This window comes from Solanum stenotomum, chromosome 2, assembly GCF_019186545.1.
Source record: "Solanum stenotomum isolate F172 chromosome 2, ASM1918654v1, whole genome shotgun sequence".
NCBI classification, from domain to species: Eukaryota; Viridiplantae; Streptophyta; class Magnoliopsida; order Solanales; family Solanaceae; genus Solanum; species Solanum stenotomum.
Genome location: NC_064283.1, coordinates 55431581 through 55446641, shown reverse-complemented (window position 1 = coordinate 55446641; position 15061 = coordinate 55431581). Strand labels below are relative to the sequence as shown.

The window sequence follows — 15061 nt, the reverse complement described above, 5'->3', positions numbered from 1 at the left end:
AAGGGGTCCTTTTAAATAATAAAGAGTCTATCCCTGTTCCCTAGATTGCAATTAAGGAAGTCATAGAGTCTCTAAAAGACAAAAAAAAGGAAGAAGATGAAGAATTATAAGAAGACGAGGAATTGAAGGCTTGAAGCACAAAAAAAAAACAATCAAATTCTTCTTCTGCTGGCAGAACAAGCAGCAAGCAAATACATGTATCTTCTTTCTCTTATTTCTTCTTACTTTTTACTGATTTCATAAATTGTTGATGCTGAACATTCAATATTTCATACTCCTTTTCATCTTTGTAGAAAATTCAAAAATAAATGGGAATATGGGACACTTGTCCTTGTTTAATGACTGATGGTGTCTTAACTTTAATAATGATCAATGAAAATTTAACACATGTAAGAGGATAATAACAAAGATAATTTTCTTAGAAGCCATATAGCCATAGTGGTGGACCCCATATATATGTAGTTGTATTTCATTATTTGGTGAGTAATAATTGCATGCAAAGTTCTTTTATATTTTCTTTTGTTTCAGCTTAAAAATAACAAAAAACTTGTCCAGTGTCCCCTTTTTTTTGTTCTTGTTGTGTATTATTATTTATTATTTAGAAATTATAACTGCTATATTATAACCTTCTTTTTTATCCAGAAGTAAAAATGGCAGAGAACTTGTCTAAAGTCAATAGAAGGGATCCTGGTTGGAAATATAACTCTACTTGAAGGAGCCTGATGAGAACAAAAAAAAGGGGACATTGGACAAGTTCTTTGTTATTTTTAAGCTGAAACAAAAAAAAATATAAAAGAACTTTGCATGCAATTATAACTCAGCAAATAATGAAATACAACTACATATATATGGGGTCCACCACTATGGCTATATGACTTCTAAGAAAATTATCTTTGTTATTATCCTCTTACTAAGACACCATCGGTCATTAAACAAGGACAAGTGTTCCATATTCCCATTTATTTTTAAATTTTCTAGAAAGATAAAAAGGAGTATGAAATATTAAATGTTTAGCATCAACAATTTATGAAATCAGTAAGAAGAAATAAGAGAAAGAAGATACTTGTATTTGCCTGCTGCTTGTTCTGCCAGCGGAAGAAGAAGCTGATTGATTTTTTTTGTGCTTCAATTTCTCGTCTTCTTATAATTCTTCATCTTTTTTTTTTTTTGTCTTTTAGAGACTATGACTTCCTTAATTGCAGTCTAGGGAACTGGGACAGACTCTTTATAATAATTTAAAAGGACCCCTTTTTTTAAACTGATGTTTTTTTAAAAAATAAATTAGAAGGGCCCACTGATATGAGCCTCGCCTTAGGTCATGCGAAGCGGCAAAGTGTATTTTGCGCCTCTCTTTTGTGCTTAGGCGCGCTTTTAATTTCACTGGCTGCAGTCAGGACTTTATGTGAAGGTACATGGATCACATGTGGAGACTTCAATACCAATAGAATTATGGGAGAAAGAAGAGGATGTAACATAATCTCATATGTCATGTCTGACTTCTCAAGGTGGATAGAGGAGATGGAGCTACATAATCCTCATTTTAATGGTGGAAAGTTCTCCTGGTTTAGAGGCATTAATCATCCGAGTACAACTAGACAGATTCTTGTACTCTATGGAATGGAAAGAAAAATTCAAAAACATCAGGCAAACGCTACTACCCAGAGTGCTATCTGACCACTGTCCTATCTTGTTAGAAAGTGGTAACTGGGAGCAGAAAAGGTCAAACTTTAAGTTTGAGAATTGGTGGCTAAAGGTGGAGGGTTTCACCAACTTGATTCAAAGCTGGTGGAATGAATTTCTTGTTGAAGGCTGTCCTGATTATAGACTGAATATTAAACTAAGAATGCTAAAGTAGAAACTCAAGGAGTGGAGCAAATCAAATTTTGGGGAGCTTACTAGTAAGAAAAATAGCTTACTGGATGAATTGGCAGAAATTGATTTGATACAAGAAACCAGGGAATTGACTAAAGATGAAGTGATAATAAGAGCCATCATAGTAATTAAGTTGGAAGAGTTGGCAAAAAATGAAGAATTGAAATGGAGACAAAAATCAAGGGTATTATGGTTGATACAAGGTTTTTTCAGAGAATGGCCACAACACACAGGAAGATCATCACTATTGATAGGTTGATAGACAGAGGAGAGGTTGTAGAAGACCATGTAGAGATCAGGAACACCATGATTAATTTCTACAAAAAGCTTTACACTGAATCGGAGGAGTGGCGACCCAGTTTTGACCTTGTGGAATATCCAACTATTTCTCAGAAAGAAAAGGACTGGATGGAAAGACCATTTACTGAATCAGAGGTCTTGCAGTGCCTAAAACTTTGTGATGGAGATAAAGCTCCAGGTTCAGATGGCTACACAACGTAATTCTTTAAATCTTGTTGGGAATTGTGAAAGAGGATCTGATGTTGACAATTCAAAATTTCCATCAAAATAAAAATTTTGAAAAATCTTTCTATGCCACTTTCCTAGCACTGATTCCTAAAAAACCTGGAGCAGAAGAAGTGAAAGATTCCAAGCCAATTAGCTTGATAGGAGGAGGCTATAGATCATTTCCAAACTGATTACTGAGAGGTTGAAGACAGTAATGGGGAAGCTGGTTGATGTACACCAAATGACCTTTTTGAAAGGAAGACAAATTATGCATGCTGCACTAATTGCCAGTGAGGTGGTAGACTCCAGAGTTAAGCAAAAAACTCTTGGAATTTTATGTAAGTTAGACAAAGAAGGCCTATGATCATGTCAATTGGTCTTTTCTGCTGAAGATTTTAAAGGACATGGGATTTGGGACGAAATGGCTCAATTGGATAAAGTTCTGCATATCCACTGTTAAATTCTCCCTGACCATAAATGGAAACTCTGAAGGTTTTTTCCAATCACAAAGAGGTTTGAGACAAGGTGACCCTCTCTCACCTTTTCTTTTTTTGCTAGCCATGGAAGGCCTCAATCACATGATCAGAAAAGCAAATGTTAATGGATGGATTAAAGGTTATAAGGCTCAGACTCAGGGGAATATGGACAATGAGGTGGGGGTTACTCATCTACTATATGCAAATGACACTTTAGCTTTCTGTGAGGCTGAGGTGATACAAATTAGACACATCAGAGCAATCCTTACCATCTTTGAAGGTATATCTGGTCTGCATGTAAATTGGCAAAAAAGTTTTCTCTATCGGATAATATGGAGTTGCTAGCTAGAAATCTTGGCTGCGAAATAGCAACCCTACCTACAAGGTATCTGGGCATGCCTTTAGGAACACAAAATAAGGAGATAGCAGTGTGGAGTGAAGTTTTGGAGAGATGTAACAAGAAACTTGCTAGTTGGAAGAGTCAATACCTCTCCCTGGGAGGTAGGTTGACTCTAGTTAAATCAGTTCTTGATGCCTTGCCTTCATATATGATGAGCCTATTTCCTATACCAATGAACATTGTGAAAAAGATCAATCAACTCAGAAGGTCTTTCCTATGGAATGGAAATAAAGAGCACAAAAGTTACCATCTAGTTAAGTGGGATACTCTTACTCTTAGCAGAAAGCAAGGGGGGCTGGGAATATAAAAGCTCAATCTTCAGAATAGTTGTCTCCTTCAAAAATGGTTGTGGATATTCTGCATTGAAGATCTGTTGCTCTGGAAAAGAGTCATCACAGAGAAGTATGGACTACAAAGCCATTGGATTACTGAGGAGGCTCTTGAAACTTTTGGGTGCAGTGTGTGGAAGACTATTAGAAGATTATGGCCACCTCAGTTCAAAGGCAATATCTCACTAAAGGTGGGAAATGGTAGGAAAATTGATTTTTTGGAATGAACATTGGATTGGGGATCAAAGCCTGAAATCACTCTTTCCTGGCCTGTTTATGCTCAGCACCCAAGATAAGGCCACACAGCTATGGAGCCCTCAGGGTTGGAATCTCAGATTTAGGAGAGCTTTCAATGATTGGGAAATTGAGAGGGTCATTAATCTGTTTCAGGTCCTCAATGCCTTCCCTGACACCTCCACTAAACCTGACAAACCTATTTGGAGATGGCAAAGCAAAGGTGTGTTTACAGTAAAGTCATGTTACTAGAGATTCAATATTGGCCAAAACACCAGATCAGAAACTGGCCATAAAAGTTAATATGGAAGATAAAAATACCCTGGAAGATCTCATGTTTTGCTTGGTTAGTGAGCAAAAGGGCCTGCTTAACACATGAAGTGCTTCAAAAGAAAGGCAGACAAATATGCTCAAGATGCTTTATGTGTGATCAAGATGCAGAAGTAAATAGTCCCTTATTCCTTCCTTGCAAAGTAGCTACAAGCATGTGGAACATGTTTCTTGGTCTTCTTGGTGTTTTCTGGGTAGTTCCAAAGTCCACTAAGGATTTGCTCTACTGCAGGAAGGAGATAGGAAGAAGGGAGTCTAATGAAGATTGGTGGGAGTTAATCCCAGCCTGCATTTGGTGGTCCCTTTGGAAAGAGAGGAAGGGAAGGTGCTTTGTGGATAAGAGAAGCAACACCCAGAAAATTAGAATGAATTGTCTTAGTCTTTTGTACTTTTGGTGTAAACAAGTTATGGTGGGGGATATAGAACTTTTTGCTGACTTTATAAGTAATTTGTAATTTCCCATAGGGTAGTTTGATATGCTCTAATGAGATTGTAAGTGACATATGCTCATCATTTGTTTGATGATGAGCCTTTTGTGAATATACAGTTACCTTTATCTCAAAAAAAAAAAAAAAATATAAAGAAAACCTCATGTTCAAACTTGTTTTTTTGGAAACTGGTAACTTCATCCTCATTTTCAAACTTAACACTCACAACACTGAATTAGACAAAAATGGGAAATGCCTTCCACATCTGCCAGTGAGAACTCACTAAAGTAAGTTCACATGAATGTCAATCCTATACTATGTAATCTGAACCTAATAGAAAACTTCAATCGTTGATAGTAAGTTCACGTGAATGTAGATGTACTCAAAACGAATGTTGCCACTGGAACTGTAATCATGAATTAATAAGCTTATTTACAAGATCCTACATGCTGTTGCGTTGCTGTCAGTTTCTTCACCTCCATCAGCTGTGCATGACAAACTTATTCAGTCTGGTCCAATAGTATTTGAATTTTGGACCTCTGTTGTAGTTCACACCAGTTCAGTTGATCTCCTTTTCTTGTCCATGTTTTCGGCATCATTATATGTTACTGCCATTCTGCATAACTGGTCTTTTTCCAATGAAATGTTAAATCAGATGCTCACACAGGAGAATAAGGATCTGTGCAAGGAAGTAGAAAGACTTCAGATGGAGTTAAGCATGCTTAGCAAAGAAAGAGTTGATCTATTAGCCCGTAGTAGAGAATCAGAGACAGAGCCAATTCATAGAGATGACTTTCAGGTTTGCCACTTGAATGCCATGAGCAGCTTATTGATGAATCTTCTCTCAGAACAAGTAAAGGAGATGTGATTCTCATTTGTCTGAGATAGATTATTACAAATGTATTTTGTTACTTAGACTTTCTCTACTACGCTCGAGGATAACACTATATTTTGGTTATCAGCTTTCAAATTCAAATCATGAAGTCGAGCAGCTCAGTGAGAAGCTTTCAGCTTTGGAGGCTAAAATGCATACTGTAAGCAATCATACACATGGTCAATCACACATTGTACTTGATTATGATGAGTTGACAGGTTACCTTTTTGTTGCTATATTTGTACAAGTTATCCTCTCTTATTTCTTGGTTCTAGTATAATACTATATTGCTATATGTGATTATTGAGGTTAAGAAATGAAATAAGTGTACTGTGAATAAAAGCTTCTATATGTTGTTCTTGCATTTGCATAATTTCTGCATAGATGAGTAGATAATCTGCTGAACATGTTTGCATGTGTAATTAAGGAATGTTTCCTTGTGTATGCATAATTACGAACACAGCATATTTTACTTCTAAAAGAGCAATCTGAGTCAAGTGGTTCATTTCAAGCTTACTATTTTCAAAAGAGAGTGATGTGATTATCTGATGTCTGAACAGGGTGAAGTCAACCACAACAGTGATAAAGCTAAGTTGAGAATGAGACTTCGAGGGGCACAAGCAAAATTGGATGCATTTCGAGTAAGGTACCAAGAGGCGATGGATGAGATAGACTTTATGAACAAGAAATTCGAGGCGGCTGCATCAAAGCTGAAAAATCAGTTAGCTTCAAGTGGTCTTGAAATCCTCAGCCTCAAGAAGCAGCTAGCTTCTGGAAGGGGTCCTTGATTGGTTAATATATCCTTGCATATGTATAAAGTACATATCTGTTGGATGATATGAATATGAATATCTTAACTAACCATTAAAATATATACCAGAACTTGACAAGTCGTTATTCACCATTAAACCTGCCTGTAATGCATCCATACACCAAAGACGTAAAGTTCATCTACTGGTATGTCGGATTGGAAAAGCAAACTACAAATGTGAAAAACCAGTAACAACCTAATCTGCTAGTGATAATGTGTGTTTTGGGTTTAGGTCCGCATGACTTTAAAACACATCATTAGTGTGTAAGTCATGCTTATTTACGCAGCTCAGAATTGAGGTTTGCCCAGCCTTCAGAATTTGCCTAAATCCAGTTTAACTCTGGCCCATGGTGACAAGACTAACACAAAGCAGAAAACATCACTACGTGATTGGGCTAATATAGTCATATTTACAAAACATTCATTGATTAATAAATGAAAAAAATTGTATTCTTGTTTTGGCACTTTTAAATGCTAAAAAAACGACTTCGATTCAATAGAAACTACAAATTTCTTTCACTAAATAATTATGGATATGTTTACAAAAGTTGGACTTAAAAAGTTTTGGACAAGCATTTACAAAATATTCATGGACTAATGCTCATGAAATATAGAAAAAAAATTGAAGCTATTGAGTTTCAAGATAAATTGAACCCCTTTGGAAGCAACGAGGTTTTACCAAACTGGAGGAAAGTGATCCTAATAATGCGCATGTTGTCGTGAGTACTTGAATCTGCATCGTATCGATTGTTCAATGCATGAAATGTATAGTATGTAAAATAGCTGAATGAAACAAGTGGCAAAATTGAATATACTGATATAAAACAGTAAATTTGAAGTAGACTGTAACATAATTACTGAAAAGTAATGCATGTATGTGTACTTTAACAATCAAGCTTCACAACTGATTATGTATGATATAATTTAATTTTCTTGGAGAGTTTCTCTAATTGACAACCACCATGCGAGTTTTATGATGATACAACGTTTTGTCCATGTTGCTAGAGCTATCAAGTACCTTGCCAGGATAAAGAACAAACTGAACTATGAATCCAATCTCTAAGCCCTTACTAGGAGCTTTCTGAGCAGTCGCCCGAATCAATGACACAATCCTATCCTGTGTTATTGGCCGCGCAGTTCTAGGGGTTTGGATTATATGAACCTTTACCTAACTCGGTGCTCAATACTACTCCCAAAAACAAGCAATGTGCTCAATAACTATAAAATAATATCCCACTTTAGGGGAAAAACTGATAATTTGATACTCTTGAGTCAATTTTCAATAAAGTTTCTTTAAAACTGAAATGAACTTTATTTTAATTTAAAACCTGACTATACTTTTTTGAAAAAACATAAGATTATGCTTTCTTTTTGAAAATTTGTCTATGCTTTCTTTGAAACTGAACATGTTTTCTTTAAGAAATTGTCTAAACTTTCTTTATGAAAAATATGCATCTTGAATGCAAAATATATACTTTCTTGAAATAATACACTTGGGAGTAGTTTGGTGTGAGATATTAGGTATAATAATTTCAGGATTAAAATGCAGGACTATTTTATATTGTGTTTGGTTGGAGGTTAAAGGCAATCTTGATATTATTTATCCGCCATTTATACCTCAGTGATGTGATAAGTTATCACATATACATGATGTAATAACTTCTTCCAATATAACTTATCTCGGAATAATTAATCCAGGAATAACTTGTTTCCAACCAAATGACCCTTTAATAACAAGGCAATTGAGACATGATTTATTAGAAAGATTTCGAAAAGTAACAATCCAACTATTACAAGCTATAAGTAAACCTTAATTCAACCACAACTAATTAAGGCTTAACATTTAGTGTTAGTAAATAAAGAAAACACAAAACAACAATGAAGATTGTTGCACTTGCAGCCTTGGTAATTAAAAGAACTGAACTTTTCTTTTCAAAGAAGAATTAACAAATTTTGATCTGCAACTAATATTCCATAATTTTGATTAAATAAATAAATTATTTTATTGAAAATTTCTGACCCAAAAAAACAAAGGTCTAACTAATTTGAACCAATGTAAACATATTGGTCTGGATATGCTCGTTTCTATAATTTTTTTTTGAAATATACAAGTCAAATTTAATTTATTTTATTTTGTAGTGATGATACACTTGCTATAGTATAAAACTCATTACAAGTCAACTTGAATTTATTTTATATATTTATCAAATTGAATAATTATGGACATGGTATTGACTATAGTATAAGCATGATTTTGACACTATGATATTCTTTTAAGGTTTAATTGGGTAGGAAGTTGTATTTATCTACTGATTTGTAAAATAATATGTTTATGCGAAGTTGATCATTTATACGTCTGGAATTTTTTTATTTTTTTTATACTTGTTTACTAAGCAAATCATGGTTACCTAACAATGAAGGAAAATATAGAATTAATTACCTAGCTACTCTGAAGTTATAATTTATTTATTTTTTTGCAACTGTGAGATACATTCTTTTTTGATAAAAAGATTATATATATATATATATATATAGTTAAACGTATGGTTGTTACATTATCACTACTAGTACCGATTATAGATAGATTGTCAAAATGGACTAACTTATTACGTATAGAAACTTTGTAGAATTTTTGAAGGAGAAAAGGACGCAGGGACCACACATACCACAACAACAACACAACATTTTGATTGGTCAGATTGACCATGAACTATTTAACTCAGCCTAACTTATAGTTACAAGTTATAATAAGGCTATTGAGACATATGATTTATTAGAAAGATTTCTAAATGCAACAATCCAATTATTACAAGCTATAAGTAAACCTTATTTCAACTACTACAAATTAAGGCTTAACATTTAGCCAATTTACAAGTAATAATTAGTAAATGTTTACCTTCATCTTTTAGAGTTTGTTTTTATACCAAAAAACACCTCTATCTTGAGTTTCTTCATTTTTTTCCACATAGATGCACTCATTTACATTCTTCCATATTGCTTTATAAACTGGGGTACTATCAAAATTATAGTATTCTCCAAGTATTGGCTTGATAGCTTTTGTTGCCTCCACTGCATGATAATGTGGTATGGTTGTGAATAAATGATGCAAAACATGAGTATTTGTAACGTTATGACATACGTTATTTAGTATACCAAAGTCTCTATCTATCGTAGCTAGAGCTCCTCTTAGCCAATCCCATTCTGAAGAATCATAATGTGGGACTAATGCATGTGTGTGGTTCAAAAAAGTTAGTACCACTACTAGTATGTTCATCATTTGAAGGGGCGCTACATACATGCATACAACCCAAGCTAGCCCTTTTACCATCGCAATACGATACCACATATAAATAAATGCAATTAGACCTAAGTCTGAGAAGTATATTAGTAGCCTCTCACGATCATTATACATCGGACTATATGGATTATAGTGACTTGCAAAACGATCATAAGGTCTACCGGAGGCATTGATGGCCATGTAAGAAGGCCAACCAATAGTGAGGGTGGTGGTGAACGCGATTATTCGTCCTGGTAGATTGTTGAAATATTTGGAGAACCATCGTAGTTCGGATTTAAGCCTAGGTACATAGACTTCATCATACTCAAGGGAACCCCCATTGGAGTGATGACGACGATGACTATATTTCCAAGAAAAGTAAGGCACACAAATCAAGGTATAGAAGATAAAACCAACCGTGTCATCTATCCATTGGTAATTACTAAAGCCATGGTGACCACATTCATGAGCAATGACCCATATTGCTGTGAAAACACTACCTAGGGCAAACCAATAAATAGGCCATGCTAGGTAATTATATGGGGATGGAAGGACATAGATGTAATTCGCGGCGATATACCCTAATACAAACACTAGTGTGATATCCCGAACAACGTAGGAGAAGGAGCGAACGAGAGATCGTTGAAAGCAGTGAGGAGGAATAGCCTTCTTGAGTTCACTAAGTATAAACGGGGGCTTTGATAGTGGTACTTTAATCTTTTGATAAATTTTAGTCATATTAGCACCACCTCCCATTTTGGTTTGTGATAAGTTGGAAGAAAAAAAAAAAGACAAACTTTTGGTAAGAAGGGAAAATACCTTTTAGACTTGCTTCAAAGTTGGATATTACTCTCTTCTTTATAGGAAAAAGAATATAGAGGCTAATGTAGGGAGAAGACAAAAGGTAACAACCACAGTTAAAATTAATTATTCAAAGTGAAAGTGATTTGTGTGTTAAGTATTAGGAGCCTTCGTTTGAAATTTCCACACAAAGACTAAGACTAATTAATTACTTGAAAAGTGAAGGATGTGTTTTAACGTGTAAGTAGGTGCATCATGCATGGAATTAAAAAAAGTTCATTTGCTAGCCAAATTTGACATTTCTCTAGCAAGACTTGTTCAATAGCTTGAAATGATTAATAATTACTACTCCTTTATGTGATGTAGTAGTTTAATTTGTTATAGGATTTAAGAAAGAAAGAAAAAAAAGCTTTAAAAATTTATGGTATAAAATAAGTCATAGATGTTTGTGTGGTTATAAGTTATTTCATTGATTGTAAAATGAACATTTTGAAGTTAAATTGTTAGTAAATATAGAAATATGTCATTTTTTTAAATTGACTAAAGCTGAAAATGATTCATATAAATTGGGACAGATAAAGTATTACTTTAATTTACTATAGAAGGGAGAGTTGAGTTTAGGGATGACAATGCGGCAGGGCAGATGTGGGGCGGGGTGGGTTTAAGGCTATGCGGCGCGAAACGGAGCGACTTTAAGGTTGTGCGGAGTGGGAGGGATGCGGGCGGATTGAAGTGGATTGTTTTTTAAACTAATGCGGGGCGGGGCAAGTATATATATGTGATTTTAGCTATGACTTCTAGTTTAAAAATCATATTCTTTAGTTATTGCTTTATTATTTTGAATGTCGGTAATATTTGTTTATATCTTATAATTACTTTGAGTAAAAATCAACGATCGATGACGAAAAATACTTTAATTAGAGACATCTTAATGGACCTCTTCATAATAAATTTGCGTAAGCAAAAAGTAATTAACCACTTAAATATCTAAAAATCATATTAAATTTAATCAACATTCTAAATTTTAGCCATATCACGTAAATTAAAATAAAAAAATACTAAATATTGAGCCCGTGCTAGCACGGCAACTCTGTCTAGTAGGGATTATAAGAGGGAGTTTCCTATGCTAAGGTAGGTATCATGTATAGAAAATTTTGAATGTGTTGACTAAATTATCCTCTGTTTAAGTCATCATATATCACTTTATTCATCCCATCACTTTTGCATGTGTTCTTCGATTATTTAAAAAGAGAAAAAACAATTTGCCAGAAAACAACAAACATACAAATTATAATACAACGTTAGAACTGTTAGTTAGTTAATATTCTTAGAGGAATATATTATAAAAATACAAATTAAATATACATCATTTTTTGACTGTTTTAATACCACCATTCTTAAATTTCATTCTAAGACTAAGAACATTGAAAGTTTAGTTGGCCTGTCATTTTTATGTTGAGTATTCTATCTCAAGATCAAACATAATAGACTACTTATTTAGGAAATATAGGAAATACAGAGAAAAATTAACTAAAATTCTAATTTCCTGCATATTAGAGTATATTTAAAAACAATAACATATTCAGTGTAATTCTATAAGTGAACATAATTCATTAATCTTTTGTACCGAAGTAAGGTTACTTTGAGATGAATTCTTGGTTAGTCGATTACCATGCCTGATTAAGAGAATAATAAGGAACTCTAAATCCAACATTCCACATGAATAAAATATTCCATCTTGACAAAAAATAAATAACAGTTAATATTAATTAAAGACTAAAGATCAAAGTATTACTATCCCAAAAAAATATTAAAATATTTTCCTAACCCCACTTCACAATCTCCTACCCCCACAATCCCTATCCTATCATTTTTTAAAATTCTTTTATAAAATATCTTTTTTTTAATATTATTTAAAATAAAATTCTACCACATCTCATCTAACCCACCGTTCCTATTTTTTCTTCTTACATTTTTCTCATTTTTTTTAGAAAAATATTTTTTCTAATTTCGAACCGAATATAATAGAAATAAAAAAATATATTTTTAAAAAACTCTTGCGGCAAGTAAAAAGATATTTTTCTAAAAAACGTATATATATCTAATACAAAACAACAACAAAAAATTGGAAGCGGAGGATTAGGTGGGTGGGGTAGATTTTTTTATTCTTTTTTCAAAAAAAATTAAAATAATTTCTAAATTATTATTGAAGGGGCGGGTGGGGAAGTACGGTGAGAGCAAGTGGTGGAGTGGGGTAAGAAAAATATTTACATTTATTTTATAATTTATTTTTTTAGCTTGGAGGGAATAGTAGTACTTTAATCTTTAACTTTAACTAATATTAATAATTTATTTAATTTTTGTCAAGGTGAAATGTTTTGTTCATGTGGAGTGTGATGTGACAATTTTTAAAATAAAATAAAAGAGAGAGTGTTACACACACCATGATGAGAGTGTAGTAAAAGAGAGATGTGTGTTTCTCAAACTAATAAGTGATAGTTTAAGTATGAGACTCATACTATCAATAGTTTAGGTATGAAATTAAAAAGAGAGAATAATTTAGGTGTATTTTTGAGTTTTGGACTCTTACATCAAAAGAAAATGAAGAAGTTAAAGAAGAAAAGGAAGGATGAACATTAATCTAGATTCCACATTTTCTATGATCCATTTTTTTTTTTATATTTAGTTTAAAATAGATAGTTTATCTGGAATCAAGAAGATATTAATTTATTACAAGTTAATTAGTTAAAGTTCATAAATTTTATTTTACTGTTCAAAATTTTACCATATGTTATTGTTATTAAGTAAGTAATATATATATTTAATTACCCATTTAATTATTATTATTATCCTTATTTTATCCGTTGATGCTTGATTACTTTTGTTAAGTATATTAAATATTAAAATAATAAACATGTCACAATTGAAATTATTATTATTTTACGGATTTCATTTCTAGCCATAAATAAATGATAATGCGTACAATCTGATTTAACTCATAAAAGAACCTCAAGTTAGCTATTTCATTTGTTGTATAGTTAAGAATTTTGGGTCTATCACGAAAGGAAATGATGTAATGAATGAAATTGTTCCTTTTTTATTTAAGTTTTAAATATATAAAAAAATTAACGTAAAGTATTTTCTCTTGAATATAGTTTGATACAGCTAAATTTAAACTAATTAAGCTCTGATATGAATATTAATAAAAAGCCAACCAAATATATAGAGAGAGAGATGTTTGAAGTTTAGTATTGCTGAGGCCTTTAGGGACCCACTCAAACTTTGTAGTCCACATCTATGGCATATTCCAAATCTATGAATAAATAAATAAATGATAATGCTTACAACATGATTTAATTCATAAAAGCACCTCAAAAAGTTATTAATTATTTCATTTTGTTATATAGTTAGAATTCTATGCTTATCATTAAAGAATACAGTGTAATAAATGAAATTGTTCACTTTTTTATTTGAAATTTGAGTTTTTAAAATAATTTTTTAAAAAAATATAAAGTGTTTTCTCTCAAATAAAGTCAAACACAATAAAAATTTAAATCAATTAAGCTCAATATGAATATCTAGGCACATATAATTGGTATTGATGTATCGTTAGGTTGTGTAGAGTTAAAGTTACTTTTTTTTTCCGTTGTAGAAAAAAGATTTCTTCCCTTCGCTTTTGAAAATGATGAAATATAAAGTCCAAAAAATTGTAAGTACTATAAATCTTTGACACCCAATTGGGTTACTTTCCCAGGTCTCGCAGGTGTTGATATTCATTATCAAATAGAAATCAAATGTATATACACTAGTAAATAAATAAATCTTCTGAGACAACCCACTCAAACTTTGTAGTCCACATCCACTGCAAATTTCAAATCTAATTCATTTGCAGTCGTCTTTACACATATATTATAGGAATATAACTTTGTTTTTTTTTGTGTCAATTTTCAAAGCATGTGGATTAGCTCGGATAGAGTGTATCAACCTATATTGACCACTCTAATTATTAATAACAAAACTGTAATTGGCGTTGCTCTTAAAATTCATATACTTTCTCCGTCAAATATTACTTGTTTCTCTATATTTTACATACCTTTCAAAAAATCATAAACAAAAAATAAACTTTACTAATTTATTCTTTTATTTTTTTCAATACACTTCATTTATATACCATATTAATTAATATCAGATTTATAATAGAAAAAAATTATAATTTTTCTAATATTATGGTTTCAAAAGAAATTAATTTAAGGATAATATTAAAAAATAATTAATTATATAACTATATATATTGTAAACTATTACTTGATTATACATATTTAAAACTAGTAGCAAAAAAATTAGTAACATGATCATCATTCATCTGCATATTAAAAGTGAAAATATCAAAACAAAAGGAGTTTCTAGAAAATAAAGAGTATGAAAAATACAATAAATAAATTCATCAATAAAGCTAATGATCAGTAAAAAAAAAAGAGAGAAGTGAGCTTAACAATATATATTATTGAAAGAGTGTATACAAGAAAGGTTAAGAAGCTAGAACTCTATTCCAACTCAATCTTCATTTAAATTCGAATTCAAATATTGCATCATTTGTTTTTAAAAAAAGAACTTTTATATTATTTTTATCATCCTTACTTTATTTTAAACAAAAAATATTTTTCTAATAAGATAAATATCTAAATTGAAAGAAATATTTGAAATCAATGAGATTCCCCCCCC

At 32.1% G+C, this 15061-nt stretch overlaps 2 protein-coding genes across 3 annotated transcripts in view; one reads left to right on the top strand and one right to left on the bottom strand.

The window, feature by feature from the left end:
- LOC125856683 (kinesin-like protein KIN-7O) overlaps window positions 1–6340 on the top strand; it is a 50097-nt gene extending 43757 nt beyond the window's left edge. The window contains exons 30-32 of one of the 2 annotated variants that reach the window (XM_049536287.1): window positions 5244–5375; window positions 5539–5610; window positions 6011–6340. In XM_049536287.1, coding sequence (XP_049392244.1) covers window positions 5244–5375; window positions 5539–5610; window positions 6011–6238 — 432 coding nt within the window. In that variant the 3' untranslated portion in view covers window positions 6239–6340. Of the gene's footprint in view, window positions 1–5231; window positions 5376–5538; window positions 5611–6010 lie in introns of both variants that reach the window. The other variant, XM_049536286.1, reaches the window with a different exon arrangement.
- Window positions 6341–8998: 2658 nt separating this feature from the next.
- On the bottom strand, window positions 8999–10357 carry LOC125856711 (delta(12)-fatty-acid desaturase FAD2-like). Its single transcript, XM_049536334.1, has one exon. It carries the CDS (start codon window positions 10292–10294, stop codon window positions 9167–9169), a length of 1128 nt encoding a protein of 375 aa, XP_049392291.1. The 5' UTR covers window positions 10295–10357; the 3' UTR covers window positions 8999–9166.
- Window positions 10358–15061: the final 4704 nt, after the last annotated feature.